Genomic DNA, 18,952 nt, shown 5'->3' on the forward strand with positions numbered 1-18,952 from the left:
ATTTTTCTAATCAGCTGTTTTCACTATTTGTGGAAGCAAATAGTATACACTTCATTCATTTTTCTTTCTACAAGGATAAGATTATTAAAAATTTGGTTTTTAATTTAAATTCACGACTTGACTAGTAATTTATCTAATGAAGTTTCAAAAATTTATAATACTGGTTAAGAAAATTAAAAGGAAAAAAAGGAAAAAAGAAAAAAGTTGAGACGTATTGGAGATGGTACATTCCTTTCCCAAGGATAATGTCAATACTTTTTTCTTGGATTCTAAATTAGTATGCTCCGTCTTCAACTGTACGAACGGTACCAAAATCTTAAAATTTGAAAATGAAAATATATTTGAAAAATAAATATAAAAAAACTTTTAAACAAGATTCACTGGAAATAATTAAGACTCATAGAATAAAGGAGAAAAAAAAAAGAAAAAAAAAAAAGAAAAGAAAAATCTCTGAGAATCCCTTTTACTGGCCACTGCCCAGTGGTTGGTCAGAGCCTTTGGGCTTTTCAAACACTTCCATCCACACTGTTTTTCAGCTGTCACAGTCCGGCCACATTGCCGTCTCTCAAGCCCCACATTTTTCCAGATTTCCTTCCGCTTTATGTATTTTGTGCCAAAACCCTCCTCATCTTTAACCCATCTGCACGCAAAAGTCTCTTCCTTTTTTTTTTGTTTTCCTTCTTTCTAAGTTTTTTTTTTTTTTTTTTTTTCCAAAACCCAAATTTGTTCCTGCGGTTTTAGCTCTACCGTTTTAAGCAGCGAGGAAGTCCGTTACAAGTTTCTCAGGAAAAAAAAAAGCTGGTCTTTTCCAAAAAAAAAGTTTCATAGAACAGTATAAACGGGTATGAAAGTCTACTCTTCCAAGTCTTAGAAGTGAGGTTTTGTTCAGAAGAAGTTTTCCTTTCTGATATGACTTTTCCATCCTGACAAACTGGGTTATCTAGAGTGGTGGTATTCATTCTGTTTTTGAAGTTATATATTTTCAGATCTCACAATTTTCTCTTCCTGCAAAATGACAGACAAACAAAATCCCAGTTCGAATTTGCTTAAGCTGGTGGTAGTCTGGGTTTTGTATCCATAGAAGAAGCTTTTTTCCATAAATGTGATATATATATATATATATATATATTAAGAGCTTTTGTTTATTCTGAAAGTTTCTTATTTCTTTAATCCTTAAATGCTGGTTGTCTGCAATATCATTGTCCAGAGTCTTTAACCTTTTAAGCCTTGAAAGTGATTGCATTGCCCAAATTGTGTATTCTATTGGCCTAATTTTTGGGTCCCATTTAGACCAATGTTTCAATTCAACACCCACTTTCTCATAACCTAAAAAATTCCCCCTTTCCCCCCCCCCCCCCCCTTACAGCTCATTCATGTGAACCAAGTTTATCTATGGTTTGGTACTAGATTAAGCAATAAATCCACAACTCAGTCAATTCTGCTTACCTTCTTCAAAATTGCTATTCTCACATGTCAATTTTTTTTATTGGTCCAAGAACGTAAGCATGGGATATTTCTGAGACGGTCATGGTGGCATTCTATACCGGCTACTTGAATATCTGGAATTGTGACTGTCTTCCGCAGGTACCATATTCTGAATATTGGCTTCCACTTTGAACTTTGAACTCTGTTGGATACTTTTAGAATGTTATCCCTTCCGGCTAATGTATAGAACTCTTGAAACTTTGAATTCAGCACTTTGCTTTGTCCAATATCATTGAAATATAGGTTTAATTCTTTTGTAATTATTATTTTATGAATATCTGTTGCCCTGTAAATATTTGCCGTATCTCAATTCTACTGTATGCTTTCAAGTCAAATACAGCTACTTTGATTTGTTTGTATAATTTTAGTGTTCGTTAGTACTAATCCCTTGTTTTTGTTACACCTCTGAGATATTCAGATATGCTTGAACAGGGAGGATATTCCCTTAAATGGTATTTCCTGCTAGCTATCTCCGCTGGGTTCTTGCTACATTCTGTTGTTTCTCAGATTCCCTTGGATTCAAAAATTTCTGTTCAGGACAATAACTTTTGGGTCTCACCCAATGGTGAATTTGCATTTGGATTCTTTAACCTCTCAGATCAGCCAAACCAATATAGTATTGGGATCCGTTTCAACTCAAAATCTATTCCGGTCGATAAACAAATTGTTGTCTGGGTTGTGGGAGCTGATCTAGTGGTTGGTAGCGAATCCTATTTCCTTCTTGCCAACAATGGAGAACTGGTTTTGCATGATTCTTTGAAAGGAGTTGTGTGGACCAGCAAAACTAGCCTATTATCTGTTGCTTCAGCTGCTCTTGGTGACAATGGAAATCTTGTTCTATTGAATGCTAAGAAAGATATAGTTTGGAATAGTTTTGATATTCCTACTGACACACTTCTTCCGGGACAGAACTTATCTATTTTACAAACACTTCGGGCTGCAAGCAAGAATTCTATGTCCAGTTACTATACTCTTTTCATGAATGCTTCAGGTCAGTTGCAACTAAGATGGGAAAGTCATGTGATCTACTGGACAAGTAATAGCCCTTCCATTTCGAATCTCACAGCCTTCTTCTCCTCTGATGGGGCGTTACAGCTTCGAGACCAGAAATGGAGACCTGTTTGGTCGGTGTTTGGAGAAGATCATAATGATTCCATACGTTATCGGTTTCTTAGGCTAGATGTTGATGGCAATCTCCGATTATATTCATGGGTAGATGCTTCTCAATCATGGAGGTCGGTCTGGCAAGCTGTTGAGAATCAATGCAAGGTATTTGCAACTTGTGGCCAGCATGGCATCTGCCTCTTTACTGCATCAGCAACCACTGATTGTCGATGCCCTTTTGGGCTTATAAATGGGTCTATTTCTAGTTGTTCGATTCCATTTCAACAGCGGTGCAGGACCATGGTTAAATATGAGCATACATTTCTATATGGAATGTACCCTCCAACTGACAATTCAGTTTCCCAAATTAGTTTATTGCAATGTAAAAGATTGTGCGAGAATGATCCACTATGTAGAGCTGTAACCTTCACCAATGATGGAACTGGTTCTTGCTTATTGAAGAAAACACAGTATGTGTCTGGCTATATGGATCCATCTCTACGTTCAGTATCCTTTGTCAAGAAGTGTTCAGACCCGCTCGCCGTTGATCTCAGTCTTGTTAAATCACCACCCCCTCCCCAGTCTCTACTTCTAGTTAAAGGTGGTTCTCATAAGTTTTGTGTCCCTTGTCTGATTGGAGCAGTCTCAGGAACATTTGCGATATTTATTGTAGTTCACGTAGTAATTGCCCTCTACATTTTCAAAATAAGAAACTGTAGAAGGAAAAATGCTGCTTTAGCTTACAAGGGTCCCAACTCAAATGGTTTGATTGTGTTACCCTTCTCTGAACTCAAGGAACTTACACAGAACTTTGAACATCAGATTGGGCCTACAATGTTTCAAGGCATCCTCCCAAATGATCAACCAGTTGCAGTGAAAGACCTGAAAGCAACCATAGAAGAAAGAAGATACCGAGTTGCTGTTTCAAAGATAGGAAGCATTTCTCACAAGAACCTTGTGAAGTTGGTAGGCTATTGTTGTGAATTACATCACAGATTTCTGATCTATGAATATGTGAAGAACGGTTCTGTGGAGAAACATATGGAGGATCCGAAACTGTGTAAGCGGTTGACTTGGGGAAAGAGAGTTGATATATGCTTAAATGTGGCAAGGGCTGTTAGTTATTTGCACTCAGGCTGTAGGGAGTTTGTAAACCATGGAAATTTGAAATGTGGAAATGTGGTCCTGGATGAAAATTTAGATGCCAAAGTGACTGAATTTGGGCTTGAGAGAGTAATCAGCGAAACATCATGCTCTGATTCTTCAGCAGAAAGGGATGTAGAAGATTTTGGCAAGATGATATTGACAATCTTTAGCGGGTGTAAAGAACTTGGAGAAGAACTTTGTGAATGGGCTTATAAAGAGTGGATGGAGGGGCATGCAATGAATGTATTGGACAGAAGGATTCATTGTGGGGTGGATTCAGAAGAGATGGAACGCATAATGAGAATTGCGTTTTGGTGTCTCCAAACCGACGGGAGAAGGAGACCTTCAATGAGGGAGGTAGTGAAGGTATTGGAAGGCAAGTTGAGTGTTGATCCCCCACCACCCCCTTTCGCTTGTCAGAAGTCGCTGGAACAAGAAGAATGATTGGACTTAGGATCTCATACCATATTATCCAGCTGATTTGCAGATATCTTGGTTAATTTTTGTATTTTTGTATCTTTCTTTTTCCCCCAACTCCATTTTCAAGTTGTGTATAGAAGTAGGGACTAACCATAGGATGACAAAGTTGGGGTCATGTTTGTTTGAGATAGACTAGCCAAGTATTTTCTTCCCAATCTGATGTATTTTCAAATTATGAGAAGGATGCATGTTTTAAATGGAGCTTCCTGATTGAATCTTCAATTCAGCTTTTGCACCCAACTGTGTTTCTGCCATTATTATTTTCCTTATGCATTCAAAATGTGCCATATTTGTGGGACTTCTGAGCTTTACTCCCTTTTTTTTTTTTTTTTTTTTTTTTTTTTTTTTTTTTTTTTTTACTCTGCAAGCATAGGAATTATGATGAATTGGATTGAGATTGTTATCTAGTTTCATGCTTCGATCTATGAAATCAGTATTTGACCCAGAAAACAAAACTATGATATCAATTGGGCAGTGATGGCTAGTTCGACAATTTTGTTTTCTTCAGAGGCAATTATTAGGTGTTGGTTGTGTTGCTTTTTTTCTATGTATTTTGTAGAAAATACAATGACAGTGAAAAGAAACCAAAGAAAATGATCAGTTTTTCAAGTAAAAAGCAATACACTAGCCTAAATTGACCTAGTAGGCCAATAGTTAACAGGAAATTGTTGATCGGATCGCTATCCCAGTCTACCTTGGTAATTGACACCAGACAAACTTTTTCTCTATCGAAAAAATTATAATAACACTTTTAGATCTAACTATATGATTTTAAAATTATAGTTATGTCTTTTTAGATATAAATAATTTGTTCACACATCCCTTGGTGAAATGAATTATCAATTCGTCAAAGCTGGAAAAAGTGCTGTTATCATTGAATTATATCGAGAAGTCATAGTGTGACGTCCTGATGGTTTTTCTATGAGAATATTACTTTTTAATTATTGGATTATTTAAAGGATTAGTGATGTAAAATTATTTTAAGATTTAAATCAAGGTTCACTTTGTTAATACGTCATTTTAACTTATTCAGATTATTGAAAACATCAATTTTATGGCTAATAATAATGATTCTGACGGATATATATATATATATATATATATGTAATTTTCTGAATATATAAGGATTTTGAAAAAAAAATATTTACCACCAAATAAGGATTTTCTAAAAATTGTTGTTTCTTCGTACTTCTCCGTTGAACAGGGTAAGCCAACAGGAAAGTGTCCCAAGATCAAAGACGCATCTTGATGGGCCTATTGGGATGATGGGTTGTCGGGACAATATGTGGGCCTCCACTTCAATGACTCGCTAGTCAGGCATATGGGCCAGCCATCCCAACAAACCCCAACCTCATTGAAAACTATAAATTGACCCATGAAAAAAGACAAAAAAAGAAAGAAAAGAAAATAATAACCAATAAATATTATGTTCGGATTATCAATATGCAATAATAAATTTATTTTAAATTTTTTAATCTTTATTTTTTTTTTAAATACTAATTGCGAGAACTTTTATTCAAATCAATAAATAAATAAATAAAAAGACCGTGAGCGATCGTTGTTGTTTAGCATATAGGTTCCGGGAAGCTTCGGTTCTGATATGAAAGTACTGGGTGTGTGTAGGGGGTGGGAAGTGGGAACTTAGAAATTGAAGTAGTTCCAATTGTGTAAAATGTGATCTTTTGGGATTGCCATCAGCGAAAGGAGTAAGGACCCATTCTCTGTAACAGAGGGTTTATTACACCTTTTGAATACTTTCCCCACCTCAAGTTATTAGTACGACAAATATTCCTCACCCTCCATATATATATATATATATATATATATATATATTTTTTTTTTTTTTTCACATTGCAGTAGGGAATCGTTCGAGGCAATAATGAAGCTTGTCAAGATTTAAATCTCAATTTTGAAATTCACAAATGTGAAGACTAAACCGATTTTTTTCCATTAAGCTACCACTCTCGATGATGTATATATATATATATATATATATGTATGTATGTAAGAGGACACCTTATAATAATTGTTTATATAAAATTAGTTGTATGTATATATATATATGTATGTAAGAGGACACCTTATAATAATTGTTTATATAAAATTAGTTGTATGTATATGTATATATATATATATATATATATACACATATATATAGTATAATGGATGTTTTTACATCTACTTAGCTAGATTCCTTATATGTGCATGTATACTTGGACATATACATGGTTAATTTGAGACTGTTTATGTATCTTTCTCTAATGATGTTAATTTCATGTGTGTTATTAAGGATTTAATAATTAGATAATGAGAATGTAAGTATTTTTCTTTCTAAGACTTTTGATCATAAGAGTTACCACCACAGGCTTAATTAATTCATACTTCTTACCAATAGTAGTGAACAGTACCATTTTGCTTAAAATAAGATTATATCCTTTGGCTCGAGACTCAATTATACCCATTAATATATATAGTGTGGGATGGTGAAAGTCTAAGGGAAAGAAGCCAAAAGAAAGCAAAAACCTAAAACTTGATGAATCTATAACAAATTTAAAAATATTTAGGTTTTGGGCACTGATACTTCTTTATGGTTTTAATATTTTTGCATTTTATCGTTTGTAGTATCCAATTAGCATTAATGCTTTCTAAAGTTTATAAATGATATAACATCAATTCAAAATTTTCTTCCTTAACTTAATAACTGTTAAAGTATATGTATATTGCATATAAGAAGATTTTCTCTTTATGAATATGGTGTAATTATAATGAAAATTTTGTTATATTTAATTAACAGTTAAAAAGCCACAATAAAAGCTTTTTGGATTGATGGTGGGATTGTTTACAAAGTTTAATAGGTGTATTAGTGCTAATTCGGTACTATAAAATTTTGATAAAACAACATGAGGCAATATTGGTGCAAAAATTCCAAAATATTACTGGTACTAATTGTCTAACATTTTTATATATTTACATATAAATTTCTAATGGCATATTTTCCTTTTTGTTTTTTAACTTGTGAGATGAAAAGGGATACTCTGTCTGTTATCCTTATTAATCATCATTTTTTTCCTCTTTTTTTTATTATTATATTTTTTTACTATAGGGTAATTTCATTCATTGGATTTTGAGTTACGCCTTTTCTGTCCAAAACCTTATCTCTTCCCTTCTTATCAAGCCTTTTTATACTCAAGTGGGATCAGTTCTACATGATTGAAATCTGCTCCCAATAAAGAGAAAAAGATAGAAAAACCAAAGCTAAAAATCACCAACCCTTTTTAAGCTTAGGTTATAATTATATATTTCTATTATGCCACCTCCTTAACCTTATCAGAGTTTGGTAGGCTTTTGAAACAATTTTTATATTCTAGTGGTAGTAGTTATATTTGCTGTTGTAATATTATCTTGGATTTACGCAGAAACAAAAACATTTCTTAGCTCCCAAACACCCATCAAAGTTCTCTCCAAATAGTAAAATGTTTTTAGTTTTGGAATGTTTCTTGTTTGACTGTTGGTATATATACACATGATCAAGTAGTTTCAACTAACTTTGGTAATATCTTTCCCATTTTCCATAGAAATCCAAAAGAGGAGGGTCGCTTTCTACATATATAAACCCGCTCTCTGCCTCTCTCTTTCTCTGAAACATTCCTAGATTTGGCTCGGAATTTTACTCAAATGGCCCCGGTGGTGATACCCAAAAAAAAAGAAAAATCCATGGAAATAGTTGGAGATGGCACTGCTTCGAGCTCTACGGCCTCACATAGTATGGAGAATGATAAAGCGGCAGCTGCTGATTCATGTTCTACACCAAAGGCTCGGAGGTTTAGAATTCCTGAGTTGTTATCGTGCCCGCCAGCTCCGAAGAAGAGAAGGGTAGCACCTAAATGCTCATCATGTAGATCTCCCATTGCTTTTTTTGCTCCTCCGGATCTGGAGATCTTCTTCTTATTCGCTCTCAGAAATACGCCTGCCAGCCTAACTTAACCTTCGCCATAGCATTTTTCTTTTTCTTTTTCTTTTTTTTAATGCTGCGATCAACATAGATGATAGTTTTATTTTATAAGATGTCCTTGCTATAAGGTTTTTGTTGTGCTCTTACTATAATAAAATCCTATATATGCATATTTAGTTAGCTTAATCCTGTCTGCACCAGCTTAATTAACTGTAGCTGATGGAAAAGTAGGTTTAGATAAATGCTTTAGCTTGGAACGATTAATTTGCAGATGAAAGTTATTTAGATTAACCTTTTTTTTTTTTAATTTTATTTTCTAGTAGAAATATTTGGTTTTGTTTGCGCTTATACATAAATATATATTATTTATATTAGAATCCTAGTTTTGCTTGCTTTTTTGTCCTTGTTTTTTTTTTTTAATAAATAGTATTGTTTATTTGTTGTTGTCTTTTAATATTAGTGAATCCATGTATGTGGATTTAGTCTTGTGGCATTAGCATCTTTGTATTTTACTTTCACATTTTTAGTTTTGATAATTTAATGGAAACTTTTTCAAAGGGTCAACCAGCTCAGAAAAGGAGAAAAGGCTATGTGAAAAAGGTACTTTTTCATGTGTTGCATTAATAGATGATTGAATATTCTTATTCTTTTGCACTTTCACTTTGATCACCTTTTTTGCAATATTTGATATATTAGGTAAAATTAATATATTTTCCAAATATCATGTAGACAATTTGGTTTCATATACCTATATATATATATATTCATGTTAATTTAACTTATTATAAACACGTTATTTTGCATGCGTAGTACCATGTGAAACTTTCGAAATAAATAATTCCGCCTTTTAATCACTTTATTAAGCATTGATCATTAGTTAGTCTAATAATCTACAGCTACAATTTGACCGTTAGACGATCTAAACTTAGTTTCTCCAAAGTTTCTCCCCATATATAAATATATATATATATATATATATATATATGTACATTTGTTCATTTTCTCATTTTTATTTTTCTTCTGTAAGAATGGGATGTACCATCAGATATTTTATATCCATCATGTTTCAGAAAAAGAAAAAAGTTTTTAAATTGAAATATATATATATATATATATGTATATATTATATTTAAACACCGACATATGGTTGAATATTCATATATAGATGAAAAGAGTACTACACCTCAATTAAATATTCACCAATAATGATCTGTACAATTCTCCAGTGTAGCTTCAAAGATGTCAATATATATCAATTCAGATGCAGAGAGAAAATGCTTTGGATACTCTCTTTTATCATTTAGCTTCCTTTTGTTTATATGGTACTTTTTGAGTATATTCTAGCCAGAAATAATTTAGTTTTGGTATCTTTAAGTACTAGTAGTACAAATTAACTCGATCTAATGGTAAATGGGATTGGATTTGCATATAAGTTTTTATCTTGTTGTGGGTAAAGTGAAACATGAAACATTAAAGCATAGAGAAGGAGGATGATGATGATGGTAGTGAGGTGCTTAATTAATTATTTTTATTTTTTATTTTTTATTTTTTATTTTTTCTTGTGTGTCAGAAAAGAAGGCAGTAGTAATGCATGGTGGGATGTACATGGGATAAGGGAATCCAATGAAATCAAATGTAAAGCTCGTGCGGGTGGGATATATATTATTAATAAATTTTTGTTTATTTTTCTCATGAATATATATATATTTATTTATTTATTTTCTTATAAATTTATATTATTAATAAATTTTTGTTTTTTTATAAAAGACACGGAGGTAGTAAAAGTAATATTAATGTCGGCTGCTATAAGAGTTACCTCTGCAATCCGCCTGCTACCAAACATGGCCTTCATTATTAATGTTCCATCAATTTCTACACACTTTGCCACTTTGGGTGCCACCTGCATGGTTTCGTTCCAACAAAACCGACTTACATATGTTGTTATTTCAGAGGCTTAGGGTCCATGACTCCGACCCCTTCTCTCTCCTCTCTCATTACCACATCCACAATCACACACATGCATTGTGTGTATATGATTAAGAACAAAGTCCCAACATATATGTTTGAAACATAATATTAACTTTTCGCAAAGGTTACTATAAGAAGAGGAAAAGATATATGACATTTTTGGGGGGGAAAAAAAAAATTGTAGAACACATTAATATATATGTATACATGTTTCTAGCTACCACATTTATGTTTTCATAATTAAAAACATACAGGCATTTTTATTTTAGTTGATTCCGAACTTTAAAACACAAAAAAGACCGAGCCGTGCTCAAGAAAATTATTGTAATATTGCTTTTTAGCTAAAATATTTACTAAGATATTTGATCTTTTTTCTTTTCTATTTTATATATATATAAATAAAATATGATATATAGTTGAGCTATGAGTAATTAACAAATAGCTAGCCGTTCCTGATGGTAAAAGCTATTATTTCCTGTACAATGATTTGGGTTAGAATCTCCCGCTTGTAATATCAAAGTAATAATAACCTGAAGAAGAAGAAGAAGAAGAAGAAGACGACGAAGATATCAAAACGAATAGCTAGGCACGGTACAAAAACAACATTTGCATTGGAAAATGACCCCCATGACACTGGGAGTTGGGATATTGTGCTTGATCCAAATCCAATGAAGCTGGGCCATCTTAGATTAAACAAGCCCAAGTTTCTTCTACGGGGCCTAAGAGCACGTCCAATCATCCTCGGCTGTGACAGTGACATTTCGTAATCTTGTGGTGACTTTAGTAAGACCCTTCCTTTTTCCGTAGTAGTCGGGGGAGGAAGGGTCCCACAAATTTGTACTTTTCCGCAATACCCTCATTGAAAATGTATGAGCTGTCCCGGCTTGCTTTCCCAAAGCAGGCACAAGAGTCCACGTGGAAGGATCTTTGGCGACCTAGAAAATTTTCCCACTTTTGTCAAGGGACACGTGGGCTACTTAACGGTCGCCGTCAGGGGGTCCGTCTTGTGCCGACTTTCAGCCATCCAGTTGGCGAAGAAAGACCCAAGGCTTTTGCCACCTAACTCCACGACAGTCTTAACGGGGATGCGCCGTTAACCTCGCGGAAACTGTTGGCGTGGACTTGAAGACCACGTGGAAGAAGATCGTGGTGCTGTGGTCCCCACAGGTCGTTGTCCTCGGTTTTCTGGATGCTGGACACGTTGTGGCGTCAAATCAGCCTGTCAGCGCATGCATCTTCCATTAAACTAATTCAAGCTGATAAAATTCTCTCTTTAATCTTCTATTACTCCTTCTCTTTTGACCGTTTTACCCTTCATTTTTTTTTTTGGGTTAAAATTGAACCATCTGTCGACTTATGAAATTAATTATATCCTTATCTTGAAATTGTATAAAAAAAAGAAAAAAAAAAGTAAAAGGAAAAAGCGGGGGGGATAGAAAAGGACATTTGCACAACCATCAATATTTTGTGGTTGTATAACAAAATCAAAACTATAAAATAAGAAAAAGAAAAAGAAAAATGGAATTGAGTTGAATTGAATTGGATATTGGTTGGTTGCTTTAGATTTCTGTCCCAAGCAAGTAATAATAAGCTTGGTGGTGGTGGTGGTGGTGGTTTTATAGCTACATACGAAGTGGGGTTGTGGGTTTAATTTGGAATTTAAAGATCATAGACGAATCCAAATATCCATATCATCGCCGCCTCTTCTCTACATATCATATCAGTCAAGCTTAGTCTACTCCTTCAACCGCTTCTTTCTCAACTGTCTCTCCCACAACTGGTAACTCTTTTTTTTTTTTTTTTTCTTCTTCTTTCTCAAATTACTTGATGATTTTTGTCATTAATTAATTTCACTTGTATGTGATTTCACTTTCTTTGTTTATCATCTCTTTGTGATCCAATTATATCTAAAGTTTTTTAATATTATATTAGGCACATATATAAATATATGTATAATAAATTCTATACTGTATCATGGACATGCATGCGTGATGCATGTATGTGTATATATATTTATATATGTGATGTAGTCCAATATATTTGGAGAAAATATCACATCTCTATATATAAAACCTCTGTGTGTGTGTGTGTATATATATATATATATGTTTTCAAATATATGGCTTGGTTTTGGTAGTGACAGAGATTATATAGATATATATATATATATATATGATGATACAACTTCTTGTATGATCATCATAATCAGGGTCGGGGGTTTTGTATATTCGAAGCATGCAGCAGAAACCAAAGAGTGGATCGCAAGCAGCTGCGACGGAATCAGATGGGAATAGTAACAATCCGTACATGAATAGTAGTGCAGTGAATAGTTGTCAACCATGGTGGGGTTCTTCAGCAAGTCATGTATTAGGGGAAACCGGGATAAGTTTGTCTCTATCCAAGCCTTCTATCCCTGATTTAGGGACGGCGATCCAAACGAGTAGTCAATCCCAAGCTATTAAGTTCGGTCAACCTAATGATAAACAACTACTACTCAAACAACGAGGTATATATTTGTTTATAAAATATTTTACATCTTTATATAGCACTACCTGTCCTTTTAGAATCCTATTTTACCACTTTGTTTGGATATATATGTATATTGCTGCTTTTCAGATACATAGTAACAATACTTTAATCTAATGGCATGGACCACATATTAATTATAGTATCAATTTCATACTCAGGTTTTCAAATATTATGTCTTGAGCTTGTTTCAAATTTGAAGGAAATATCAGCTATAATATGAACAGAACATGGATACATGGATTATATATATATATATATATATATATATATATATGTATATGTATGTATGGTGTTATTGATATGGGGCTGTGAATCTGATCTGTTCGATGTGTGCAGAAAACCTGAAACATGTTTTGCTGAATATATGTAATTGAACACGAAATTTGTGTAGTAGTACTTTTTAATTTGTTGTTTTGAGGAAATGGATGTCGTTTATCCAAATAAATAAATAAATGAGATAGTGAAGAAATTTCTAACGATCGCACAGATGGAAATTGTAGAGATGAGCAGCATTTGCAGCGTGCTTCACCAATCAATATGCCTCCAACAATGAATCATGAATATCTTGCGCCTCCTACCCAGCTAGAGCTTCACAGCCATTCAATTGTATCTCTCCTTCTCTTTAATTATATATTTATTCTACTTGGACCATTGAGGTTTGATTATATATATATGTACGAGTCATATTCAAATCATGATTTTTTATTAGCATTAAATTGCTTTGAATCATGTAGTTTAAAAATGATTTAATGTTTATATAAGTTTAATGAAATGTTAAAATATTAGAAGGTAAAAGATTCAAATAAATTTTAAATATAATTTTAAATTTTAATTTTTAAAATAATTTAAAAGCTGATAAAATAGGTTCTAATAGGTTTTTTTTCTCTGATATGAGAATTCATATATATATATATATATATATAAAGAGAAAGAGTCATGTTCTTATTAAATTAATCTAATGGTTCAGCATCATGTTTGTTATTTTTAGCTTTTGAATGACATTAAGACTAGGATGTGAGATTTAATTATTGACTAAACATGTTTTTAGTGATTACTCAATACTATTTTGGACAAAGTGAACAATACGGGAATATAGATTCCCATAAGCGGATTTTTAAATCTCAACCTTTAAAGTTGAAGAAGGAATCCTAATGGTAAAACTATTAGATTAATTTAATTGAAGTCTGATGGTGTATATATATATATATATATATATATATATCTAGTAAGATTTAAATGAAAATATTTTTAATTTTATAAGTTAAGGATAATTGAATTCAATTGCTTAAAATTTTTAAATTCATAAATAGTAATATGATATGTCAAATCCAAAAAGGTTCTAAATGATTGAATGCATTTATTTTTAAATTGAAGATATCATTATCAGAGCTTATGTATACATGTATGTATAAATATTATATATTTATTTATATAAACTCTTGTATTATACAAAAGTTAAAATTTAAAATTAAAATTGTGGAATATAAGTCTAAAGATATAGTAAAACCTTAAAAGGGCAAAAAGGGCAAATTAACCTTGTACAGGCTCGAACATTAAATATAGCTTTAGATTTTAGCCTTAAAATAATCAAAAAGTAATAAGTGAAATTTTAATGATTTTCCATAAAACAATGTTTATGTAAGAATTTCTATATAATATATGATAAAACGATATTGTTGCTAGTTTAACACCTTTTTCCCTCCTTGACAAAGGATGTCGTAACTAGAGCTTAGTGTTTTGTTTTGAGATATTATTATAAGTTTGTGTTGGTATATTGATAGAAGGATAAAAATGTTGGAGGAGTGGGTAACCCTGAAATAAAATTGCAGGGCCGTGCATCATATCCGTATTCTGATCCATACTACGGGGGAATCTTGTCTTCTTATGGACCTCACGCTATGGTACGTACGAGACCTCTTATCTACTTCTAATTTATTGTCTACTTATATAGTTTTAATTTACATAACAATTTGGCTCACATCAGCTAGCACAGCTGTAGTTTGCATAATTAGTGGCAAAGTTATTTTGAATAATTTTGTGTCATAAGAATTCGCCAACTGATTATGCCATCCATAATACTTAATTATTAATTCTTAATTTCTCTTTGATATGAATAAATGATCAAAGCTTGATCAATGCTTTGATCAGTAATCTAATTTATTTTTTCAATTCAATTTTTTTGTTTGACATATATACCATAAGCTATTGCTTGATCAAGAATCCAGTAATGCTATGAGCAAAATGAAAGTTTTTAGGTTTTCTATAAATAAAACAGGCTTACTAAAAAGTTGGTAAGAAAAAAAGATGAGGGTAAAATGTACAAGTTTTCTTTAGTTGGTGTCTGGTGCTTGAAGTAGTTAAATGTGAGACTTTGGTCAATTAATTTAATAATTGGATGTGCATTTTCATCTCCTCTAAATTCTAATGTAGAAATCAAGAATATTCTATAATTCAATGAGTAAAATGAAAATTTGTCAATAGAGTGTTAGGTTTGGTTTACTATGGAAAAACAAGCTTAATTGATAAGTTTGTAAGAAAGAAGACAATGGTAGTTAAATTTGGAACGGTGAGGTCTGGTAAATTTTGCAATTTGGTGTGCATTTTATTTTTCTATATTAATTCTTAAAAAAGAAAAAGAAAAAAAACTTAGATACCTAATTATAAATTTTTAAGAAAAACCAATTCCGTGTTGTTCAACAAATAAAAGTCATTTAGGAAAACTAAAATGTTGCTAGCTATTTTGACGAGGCACATAGACAACATTCACGACAAAGAATTGGCATAGATTATTTTTCAGGAAATCAATGGAAGGACTGCATTAGTTCTTAGAAAATTGCTATGTGAAGAATTTAATATGTTGTTTAGGCCTTAATTTATGGTGAAGGTTTAGGCTGGACTTTTGTATGTTGCAATAGCAGAATGACGAATCAAAGTTCATAAAATATATTATTAATTACAATCTAAAAATGTCTTGTAATGACAATTAGAAATTATGTGTGGGGCACAGTCGCAGAATCTTGGAATACATTCAGCTAGAATGGCGTTACCACTTGACATGGCAGAGGAACCTGTTTATGTCAATGCCAAGCAGTACCACGGAATTCTCAGGCGAAGACAGTCACGTGCCAAGGCAGAGCTGGAAAAGAAGTTCATAAGAGCTCGAAAGGTAAAATATTAAATCCTTCATATTTTGAATGTGAATTCTAATCTTCTCTACGTAGTTTATGGTACATGAATGTCATGTTTTTAGTCCGTTTTATGCCTCTTATCCTTTTGCTTGTAACTTCTCTAACCCTTATGGTGATAATTAATTGGTTTTTAAGACCAAACTATATAGGGAAATAAAACATGTTAAATAAATTCTTTGCTTGCATATAGAATATGTTGAATTAGTTTGCCATTTGCCACAGCCTTATCTTCATGAGTCTCGCCATTTGCATGCCATGAGAAGAGCAAGAGGTTGTGGAGGACGTTTTCTGAACACTAGAAAGGTCGATAGCAACGCTGCCAATGCCACACCTCGAAAGGGCATGGCCGACTCTGTTTCACTATGCGCAGAAAATGTGTCTTCAACCTTTTCTGGTAATGCAGATTCATCCAATTCTGAGAATTGTGAAATAACTGAGCACCACAAGCAGCAGCAAATGCACCCATATAAGGCATACTCGAACAACAATGGCAATAGCTTCTATTTACACCACCATGGATTCCAGTTACCTCCATATCACTTCTCATCGGATCATGATCATAGATTAATAGGCGATGGAGAGTTGTCGGGGAAACAGCGCGAAAGACCTTTAGTGAGTGGAACTAATAGAGCTCTAACCATCAAGTAAAAAGGGTCAGAAGGTTTGTCTCCAACATTGCTAATGCCACTAAATGCGAGTTCTTGCTATATAAGCTTTCCTCATTGACTGCAATTTGCTGTCCAGAGGCAAAGCTGGAGAGAATTTTCTGCTTACAGGTTTTGTGATCTCAGGCAAACCATTCTTGGCTTGGCTTTTGTTTGATGATGTATGTATGTAATGCTATGTATGCATGTATATGAAGGCATGAGGGAAAAAGGGGAGAGAAATTGATGTTGCTAGTCCTTTTCTCCAACTTACAAAGTTATGACACTTGGGAGTTTTCTGGATTGTAACTATGATAAAAGCAGATTTAACTTTGTGCACCTTTTATGATTGAGAGATTTTCCATGTCTTGCTTTTATTCATCCAGAGAAAAATATAACAATTCCTCGACAAAACATAAAAACATTTTTGACAGTACAAATATGGTGCTTTTCGATTCTGGTTGGGGTTTTGACGCTTAAATGTCATTTATCAAATACAAGAGAAGCTAGAAATATAACTACATTTATTGTTATCAATAATGAATTCAAGTTCAACAGTCCATCAAGCATTTTGAAATCAAATTAGTTATAATGGTTCTCAAAAGAATAATTCAAAAAGATAATGATTGGGATGGTTAGAAATTTTCCATGTTTTGCTTTTATTCATCCAGAAAAAATATAACACTCTTGACAAAATATAAAAACCTTTCTAATGGTTTACAAATATGGTGCTTTTTAACTCTGATTGGGGTTTTGATGCTTAAATGTCATTTATCAAGTACAAGCATCAGGCTAGAAGTAAAATTACATTTATTGATATTAATAATGCATTCAAGTTCAAGCAATCCACCAAACACTTTAAAATCAAACTGGCTATAACGATCTTCAGAAGAACAGTTAATGACAGTGATGACCATATGTAAGTAGTATCACATCCTGAATTTCATTCACCAAAATGAAGTCCTGAATTGTGACCAAGCTAATTTCAGCAGAGAGAGTCATCGTTCTGGTCTTTTGGTCCATGGTAGTGTAATTTTTTGGGTTCATGGTTTGTAATGTTTTAGGCTTTGGTATTGGTTCATCGATGTTAAGCTGGTTGGGCTTTCAGGTCGACTAACCCATTTAAAACCCAGTCCCATTTTGAGGCGGGCCCTTGGAATTGGAGTACAACCGGCCGAGATTTCCGTCAGATTTTGGTGATGGGGCTGTCTAAACTTGGGCCCAATATGAAATTCAATGTTGGACGATGGGCCCTTTTCGAATTTGATTTTTAAGCCCATATTCCCCAGTTCCAGCTGGCACCTAGAAACTGCCTTGTACTTTCTCTAATGTCTAATCATTTTCAAGATTTCCAACATGATAATAATCTCGATAAAAGAGATTTCTAACCTCTACCTGATAGATTAAAATGCTAGTTTACCAAAAATGAAGAATTTTGGTACCTTTCACCAAAAATGAGGAATTTTGGTACCTACTTTTCTTCTCCTACCATAAATTTTTGTTTTTGTTTTGTTTTGTTTTTTGTTTTTTTTTTTTTGTTTTTTGTGTGTTTTTACTATCTTTTCCAATTTTCATATTTTTATACGCTCTATCTCTAATCATTTTTGGTACTTTTTTTTTTTTTCCCCCCCTCTCCTTTCATAAGAAATGGTGACGTGAATGAAAAATGTTCCAAAACATTGGCATATGAAAAAAGAGTACAATTTCTCTCTCTCAGGGGACCAGACATTGACATATTCAATGGAGAAAAAGCTAACTGTGGAAGAGGACTTCCAATTTTCCACCAATAAACAGAACTCATAGAAACTTTAAGAAATTTAACAAAAGTCAAGTAGAAAAAATAAAATAAAAAAATTAATCTTCAAAACAGTGATGATAGTTTTCAAAGATTTTTCATAAATGCACCGACAGTGAATTGGAAAAACTGAGAGAGTCCAGCAGAGAAGTGAGGCCCAGATGGAAGACTCATAAGCAGCCAGTAGTATTCGATGTATGAATGTAGCTGTTGCTGTTGTTTGCAAAAGCATGTGAAAGCAAAGAAAACAAAATAACAAAAAAACAGTAGGTTTTCAAAACCAGAATCAAAGCATAGCATGTGAATGTAAATGGGACCTACTAAAAGAAAAACACGGAGAAAGGACCATTCCCATCTCAAGGACCATTCCCATCTCCCACTTGCTCTTCTTCCCCTGTGGACTCAGTCTCAATCTGGGTCCCACCCCCTCCTACAACCCCACCAACCTTCCCCCCGCCCTGTCTGAAAACTGACTCAACTTGCAAACAAACACCAACAAGTTTTTTTGCTTTTAAATACAAAAAGTGCTTTTTTTATTTTTTATTTTTTTTTATCCATTTCATCCCAACCCTGTACGTGATGAGACTCTCTCTATGCCACCAGAATTTGGCATAATATGTGGAAAATCACAGACCTTCCAAACAATACCAAATGTACATAC

The 18,952-nt window shown here is 33.2% G+C and overlaps 2 protein-coding genes across 4 annotated transcripts; both read left to right on the forward strand.

Annotated features, from left to right (window-relative positions):
* The first annotated feature begins 419 nt into the window (after window positions 1-419).
* LOC107432370 (G-type lectin S-receptor-like serine/threonine-protein kinase SD3-1) lies at window positions 420-4,450 on the forward strand. 2 transcript variants are annotated; one of them, XM_060813049.1, is made up of 3 exons: window positions 420-842; window positions 1,497-1,584; window positions 1,904-4,450. In XM_060813049.1, the coding sequence occupies exon 3, from the start codon at window positions 1,906-1,908 to the stop codon at window positions 4,177-4,179; it is 2,274 nt and encodes a 757-aa protein (XP_060669032.1). In that variant the 5' UTR covers window positions 420-842; window positions 1,497-1,584; window positions 1,904-1,905; the 3' UTR covers window positions 4,180-4,450. The 2 variants fall into 2 exon arrangements, with proteins under 2 accessions (XP_060669032.1, XP_015898981.3); XM_016043495.4 differs by having other exon boundaries at window positions 420-1,584.
* Window positions 4,451-11,600: 7,150 nt separating this feature from the next.
* Window positions 11,601-16,871, forward strand: LOC107432355 (nuclear transcription factor Y subunit A-4). Of its 2 annotated transcripts, XM_016043483.4 has the most exons (6): window positions 11,601-11,915; window positions 12,345-12,641; window positions 13,152-13,270; window positions 14,494-14,565; window positions 15,672-15,830; window positions 16,075-16,871. In XM_016043483.4, exons 2-6 carry the CDS (start codon window positions 12,371-12,373, stop codon window positions 16,498-16,500), a joined length of 1,047 nt encoding a protein of 348 aa, XP_015898969.3. In that variant the 5' UTR covers window positions 11,601-11,915; window positions 12,345-12,370; the 3' UTR covers window positions 16,501-16,871. The 2 variants fall into 2 exon arrangements, with proteins under 2 accessions (XP_015898969.3, XP_024922178.3); XM_025066410.3 differs by lacking the exon at window positions 11,601-11,915 and having other exon boundaries at window positions 12,500-12,641; window positions 13,165-13,270.
* Window positions 16,872-18,952: the final 2,081 nt, after the last annotated feature.

Source organism: Ziziphus jujuba, chromosome 11 (genome assembly GCF_031755915.1).
Source record: "Ziziphus jujuba cultivar Dongzao chromosome 11, ASM3175591v1".
NCBI lineage: Eukaryota > Viridiplantae > Streptophyta > Magnoliopsida > Rosales > Rhamnaceae > Ziziphus > Ziziphus jujuba.